The 7,330-nt window shown below is 32.1% G+C and overlaps 1 protein-coding gene across 1 annotated transcript; it reads left to right on the top strand.

Annotated features, from left to right (window-relative positions):
* The first annotated feature begins 2,544 nt into the window (after positions 1-2,544).
* LOC101260811 (U-box domain-containing protein 4-like) lies at positions 2,545-5,563 on the top strand. The gene is made up of 2 exons (XM_004236618.5): positions 2,545-4,390; positions 5,032-5,563. Exons 1-2 carry the CDS (start codon positions 3,098-3,100, stop codon positions 5,092-5,094), a joined length of 1,356 nt encoding a protein of 451 aa, XP_004236666.1. The 5' UTR covers positions 2,545-3,097; the 3' UTR covers positions 5,095-5,563.
* The last annotated feature ends 1,767 nt before the right edge of the window (positions 5,564-7,330 follow it).

The following is a 7,330-nucleotide window of genomic DNA, read 5'->3' on the forward strand; positions in this document are numbered from 1 at the left end:
TTCAAGGCAAATAGAATACGAATGACAAATTCTAAAAAAAAAAATATGTATTTATACATAAAAAACTTTACTAATCCTAAATTTGAATTTCAGGACCTTGAAACGCAAAAAAATAAAAAGTTATATCATCATGATAAAGCCCATACTGTTTGAGATCAAACAGAATTTGATAATAATTTTCTAAGAAATTCATATGCTTACACACATCATAAACTCCAAAAAATCATAATTTAATATTGGTAAATTCCTAAAAATAAAAAATGAACCTTGAAAGAAAATAATTTTTTTTTTTGAAAAAAATAAATAAATATTTCTCTGATCACACCCCACAATTAAATCTTCCTCAAATTCGTCAACGACAAAATTAATGCGTATGACTTGTCAAATATCATGTAATTAATTACAAATAGTATGATATTAACTAATATTGTTTGGTCGTGCTCTAATCTAACGTTTTAATATTTTTCATGTACTTAAACAAGAATAAACATGATCCTTTTAATTAGCACTATAAAATTATGATTTTAAGTTGTAATCAACTCAACCGTGTAACATTTATTTAGTACAATCCATAAAAATATTAGGGTCAATTGTTTCTAAATAACTTATTTTTTTAGGGTCAAAATAGGCTTAATTCAATTTCTTATTATTGATTGAGGATATAATTTTTTGAAGGTGTGAAATTTTTTAAGGAAATATGATCAAATCAGCATTTAAACTATATTTAACGGTTCATATTTGGCTTGAACTTTGAGGAATAATGATATTCTTTTTTTTTCACTTTCAAAACTTTTAATAGATAAATTTTTATTATCAAGGTCAAGTTAACTATTTTCATACATAAAAAAAAATACTCAAATAACTAAGATGAAATCTCATCTCTATGAAAACTTCGATCTTAAATACTATAATAAATGTCAAAATTTTTCAACATAAAATTCTAAAATTTAAAGGAATTTCATATACGAATACTTATTATCAAATGAAAAACAAATTAAATAAGTAGGCGTTTGGTCATGCGATACCATATCATGATATGATATCGTGAGATAGAATCAACTTTTGGACATGCGATTTTATGCTGATTCAGTCTCATGAAAATACCATATCATGATTTGAGATATTTTAATATAAAAATTGATCCACAAGTTTATAGTTTGTTAAAACAACCCCACATTTTTATCTACTAACCACTTATTTCACAAGTAAATAAAATTTATAATCACATCATTACTTTTTAAAATTTATTATTCTCACCGACATATAATTTATTATTCTCACCAAACATATAGTCAATTTAACTCATACTTCACGAATATTGACTAGTAAAATCTTAAACAGCCCGTGAAAGGTGTTTCATTTTTACTCAAATATATTGATGAGAAGTGAAAGTTAGGTTGAGAAAGTTAGATTAAAATAATTCTTAAGTGGAGAATAAATAGCTATGTAATAATTTATTATGCAATTTTATAATTTTTTATTTATTTGATAAGATTGAATAAATAATCAGGCGTTATTTTAATGATTTTAGAATTTATGAAATTTTCATGTTTATGAGAAAATATATGATACCAAAAAATTTTTAATTTCATTTCATGATTTTATATCATGATATTATATCATAATTTTATATCGTGATATTATATTATAATTTTATATCATGATACCATATCAAATGATCATATAAGCCCATATTATTTTTATCAGAAACTTTTTTTTTTAATTTTAAATATTTTTTGATTGACGGCAGTATTTCACCTCACCCACTTTTCTCCTATGTGGTTTCAAATACTTTATGATAGCATATAGATAGTGACACTTGCTAATTTGACAAGTTAAATACTCCTTATTGGTTAATACACCTTTTATAAATTAATCTAGAAGATTACTTATGTATTAATTTTTAAATTTTTCTATCTAAGACCTTTAAATTTCTCACATTGGTAGGAATGAGGTTTTTGTTGGACAATTTTTAAGTCAACTTTTAATAGTGAAGTGAATAAAAATACTACATCTATCATCTATATTGAAGTGATGTTATTACATTTCACTTATTTTTAATTTAAGAACATAAAAATAAAAAAATAAAAAAAATATTTTAATAATTAAAATTTATTCATTCTTAACTAAAAATATTTATTCCAAGGCTTATTAAAAAATTCATCTATTCTTAATTAAATATTTTGACGTGTGAATTTAAATTTAGGAAACTTTAGAAGATAGCAAATCTATAACGTGTGAATTCAGATTTAGGAAGTATGCAACGTTCTTAGACTATACATTATAATAACTAATGTTAACCATTAATAATATAGATCATAATGGAAGGATTTGAAATTCATTAACGAATATTTTTGATTCGAGGTTGATATAGAGATTCATTTATTTTTAATTAAATAATTTAATTTGCGAATTTAAATTTAGAATACTTTGAAAGACGACAAGTCTATAATATGTAAAGAAGTATACAATGTTCTTAAATTATACATAATAATAACCAATATTAATGTCATAGAATAATTCAAAACTCATCTATTTATCCCTAATAAAAATAAATTTAAATTCAAAATTATTAGTCTCTTGTTTTTATTACGATATATGAATTTAAATTTAAATTTTTTTTATGATAAGGTATGAATTTAGATTTAATCCTAAGTTTTAATGTAGAAACAAATACTAGCCATTAATTTCTTACAAAGGATTATATTAATTAATAGTAATAATTTAAATCAAATGCCACCAAATAGACGAATCCACTCTTCTTCTTCTTTCTTCTTCCCCTCTCTATAAATCCACCATTTTCATCACTCATTCGAGCTCTCTCTCAGTTCCTCTATCTTCTCAATTTCCGCCATGAAAATTTCTTAAATCAACAAAAAGAAACACCCTTTTCGCTAAATCTAACAATTCTTCAAACACATTTGAAAACTCCATTGTTCTTGGTCTGTTTCCGAATTTCATTTCTTCCCTTTTTATTCACAAATTCCGCCATGAAAATTTCTTAAAACCCATTAAAATAGCCACCCTTTTCCTCCAAATCTGAGATTTCTGAACTCACATTTGAATAATTGAAACTCTATTTGCGAAGTTCCCAAATATGGTTTCGCTAGAAAATTCTCATTCGCATGTTTCTTCTACTACCCATCATTCCCAAACACGGCCTTATTACTATACTCCACCGCCGTCCTCCGCCAAAGCTCACCGACGTTCAATTGGCCGGTCCATGCGCACTATCCGCTCCAATCTGTTCCAACCCGAATGTGAAAACTCCGGTCCGGTCTACGAGAACCTTACAGATTCCGTCGTTGATTTTCGCCTAACTGAGCTAGCGAAGAAGCCGCCGGTTGATAAATCTTCTTTTTCCGATGCGGAATTTCTGGAAATTTCCCAAACTTTCAGTGATTTCTCGGCGTATAGCAGTGATATTTCCGGCGAGTTGGAACGTTTAGCTTACATCCCAAATTCGGATCCGAATCAGAGCTCCGTTAGTGAACCGGAACCGGAACCGGAGCCTTGTGTAGGGTTTCTGCAGCGGGAGATGTTTTCGACGGAGATAATCGAAAGCATTGAACCGGAGGATCTTCAGCCGACGGTGAAACTCTGCGTCGACAGTTTACAGTCACCGTCGGTGGCCGTGAAAAGATCGGCGGCGGAGAAATTGAGGTTTTTAGCTAAAAATCGAGCTGATAATCGTGCTTTAATCGGAGAGTCAGGTGCTATTCCGGCATTGCTACCGCTTCTCCGGTGCTCCGATCCATGGACCCAGGAACATGCTGTAACAGCTCTTCTCAATCTATCGCTTCACGAACCGAACAAAACCTTAATTACAAACTCCGGGGCGATAAAATCTTTGATTTACGTGTTGAAAACGGGCACTGAAACGTCGAAACAGAATGCAGCTTGTGGGTTGCTAAGCTTAGCTTTGATAGATGAGAATAAGTTAACCATTGGTGCTTGTGGTGCTATTGCCCCATTAGTGGCACTGTTAATAAACGGGACGAATCGGGGAAAGAAGGATGCATTAACGACGTTGTATAAGCTATGCACTGTGAGATTGAACAAAGAACGGGCTGTGAGTGCTGGTGCTGTGAAACCATTGGTGGGGTTAGTGTGTGAGGAGGGAACAGGGTTAGCTGAGAAGGCTATGGTGGTGTTAAGTAGCTTAACGGGGATCGAGATGGGGCAAGAAAGTATAGTTGAGGAAGGTGGAATTGCTGCACTTATGGAAGTGATTGAAGATGGATCGGATAAAGGGAGGGAATTCGCAGTGATGACTCTTTTGCAGCTGTGTGTTGATAGTGTAAGGAATAGAGGACTTCTTGTTAGGGAAGGAGGAATCCCTCCTCTCGTCGCATTGTCGCAGACTGGAACTGCTAAAGCTAAGCACAAGGTGAGTTTCCTGTTTGATTCCATTGGAAGGAAATCTTGATCAATTACTTGTGCTTATTTTTTACCCTAAAGATTGAATTTTTATCCTTTATATGTCATTTAATCGCCATTTACCCTTTGAATCATAGGTAGGTATTACTTAGGTGTAATTGTTATACATGAATGGAGTTTAATGGAGATTCCAAATGAATATTACAACCAAACGTACTAATTGAGATTGATGTTTAGTTGATTGATTGATTCATGTCTACTTTTAGGATGAGAAAAATAGCTGTTTATTTGAATAATGGTACCAACTTATAACAGAAATAAGGTCGAACTTCAAATTTAAATTTTGAAATTAGTAGGGAAATATGTCAAGATTTTCACTTCTAAGTTCTAAAAATTAGTCACATGGGGTGTTCCCGATTTTGGGTATAGATTTGGTAGATGAACATGGGAAAGAATTTTGCATATGGATCTTTGTAGTTGCCATGTGCCATTAATGAATACTGTGTTTTCTTGAATTTGTTAATGTCATATTTTGAAAATTGGTGCTTGTTATGAGACACTGAATGCTGGTAATGATGTTGCTTTCACGGTCCATGAAGTTGTCTTTTATGAAAAAATTTAATCTTAATGAAGCTTGGTTGTTTTTGGCAGGCAGAAACATTACTGGCATACTTGAGGGAACCAAGACAAGAAGCTTCTACTTCAACTCCTTAGTGAGGTAGCTTAGACGGTCTTCTATATTTGAGTATTTTCTGTTTATAGGAAGTGATTTGAAAGAGTTTGTACAGAGTGGTTATAAATTTAGAAGTTCATGACATATGTCAGGTTAATCAAGAAAATAAATATCAAGTTAGTTTTAAGGAAACTGACCTATATAGATAAATTTTTAACTAAGTTTAGTGCTGGCAGGGGTTGTGGGAAGGGTTCTCATGTCCCTTTTGAATTATTATCTGTGAGGTTGTTTGGTAAGAATTTGATAATGATCCCTTAAGTTTTGTTTGGGTGGTCCAAATTCTTCTAAAAGGGTTACTGATTTTATGATTCTTTAGTGTGTAAAAGAGCTACTATTTCAGTATGCTTTAGTCTTTTTTGTTTCTTGAACAAGATTACATGGATAGTCTCTTGATTATATGACTGTAAACATATTTGGCTGTTAATGAGATATTTTCTTGATTTTCTATGACTGTAATGTGTCAAAAGCTTAAGTTCTTTCTTCAAGTTTGGGTTGTTGGCATTTATACAGCTATTAAATTTGTGTCTCCATCTATACAACTAGAAGAGTATCAAGTGTTTATCTTTCCCCCTTGGTGTGAATACAGAGGGTGTAGCAGCCCCACCTCTCCTTATTAGCATCATTTTCCTAATATGTACTTGTAATTATCTTATGCTTATATTTGTCTATACATGACTTTTTAGCTGGCAGAGTTTGCTTAAGCTTTAGTCAATTGAGATGTGTTCAAAGATATGCTTAAATGAGTTGGTTAGCCACACCTTGTGGTCCTCCAACCCTTTTTGTTTTACACTGGTATATACCTACTAGTTGGTGCGAATTTCGACTATTCAAGCCTGATACCTGTCACTTGGTATTCGGATTTGAACCTGGAAATTCATGGTTCTTCTCCCACTTTAAACGGAGGATATGTATTATTTCTCACCAGCATAGGTATCAGTACCTCTAGCCACCATAGTTTGAGAAAGATGGGAAGGAAGCACTTAATATTTTTTGCGTACGAACTGATAACTCATGGTTCTTCTCTCGCTTCATTGGCCACAAGACCATTTCATCGGGCTGGTGTCCCCTCTTCTAATTTTTTTTTTGATAATCCCACACTTAATTCTATTTGGCTCCCATAAAGTTAAATTCAGGTGATAGTGAAGTGTATACTGCCATGGGACCCTTTTGGAATACTAGTAGTATCTCACAACTCTCAAAATGTGGCATATGATATGTTTTGAAAAAGTTTTCTTTGAGCCATTAATCATTTAGAAGTACAAATAGAGGGTTGTGACAGTTGATGTTTAATTGTTCTCTCCACTTTTATATGGACCAAAATGAGCACTGCATTTGTCCAAAGGCATGGGGTCCTTTTGAATTATTACTCCTTGTTGTAAAGGGTATAGAAGTTGCTCTGGATTAGTCCTACTTGTAGCCAAATGACCTATGCAAAATGGTGTAAACAGTGTGGGCTCTTTCCTTTTTTTTGAAAAAAAAATGATGGTGATCTCCAAGCTTAGCTAGTGATGACTTTCAATATTTCTCGAGATATCTCTCACCAATACAAGTAATCTTGTCGACCTATATTTAGATACATTTTGTGTGTATCTCAGTAGTGGGCGGATCTGAAAAACCTCATGAATTGGTTTGGGTTCAATAGACCCCACCCCCTCTCGCCTCTCCAATAGTTGACACCAACGAGTAAAATCTCTTTATGCTTTCACTAAGAAATCATTTTACTCACATATTTATGACTTGTTTTAAAACACAAATTTTTAGTGTCTTTGTTTTATTCTTAAATCTCGATTCCAGTCAAATACTTTTACATAAATTGAGAAAGAGAAAAAAAACGTACCTTGTTTGTTATAGCATGTTGTGCTGTTTCTATAAGTACATTTAACAGATATTAGTTGTCACAACAAGTTGTATCATTTTGGATGGGCCAATTTCACTTTCAATATTTTAGTTTTCTAGCAATCTTTGAGAAAACAATGGACAGTAGGTGTAATCCTTACTAACCATCATGAAGCAATGATCTATCTCGGTAACAAAATATTATTAATGAAAAATGTGACAGAATTTTAAAAATCATACCTATAAAAAGTTTAACAAGAAATTAAAAAGTTTATCGAATCTGCAAGCAACATATCCAGAAAGGGAAAGATGTCAACTCAACAACCACCAGAGCGGTTGTTGGACACTCTAGTAGAGAACGTAGAAACGAAGAAAACAATC

Source organism: Solanum lycopersicum, chromosome 4, assembly GCF_036512215.1.
Source record: "Solanum lycopersicum chromosome 4, SLM_r2.1".
Taxonomy (NCBI): Eukaryota; Viridiplantae; Streptophyta; class Magnoliopsida; order Solanales; family Solanaceae; genus Solanum; species Solanum lycopersicum.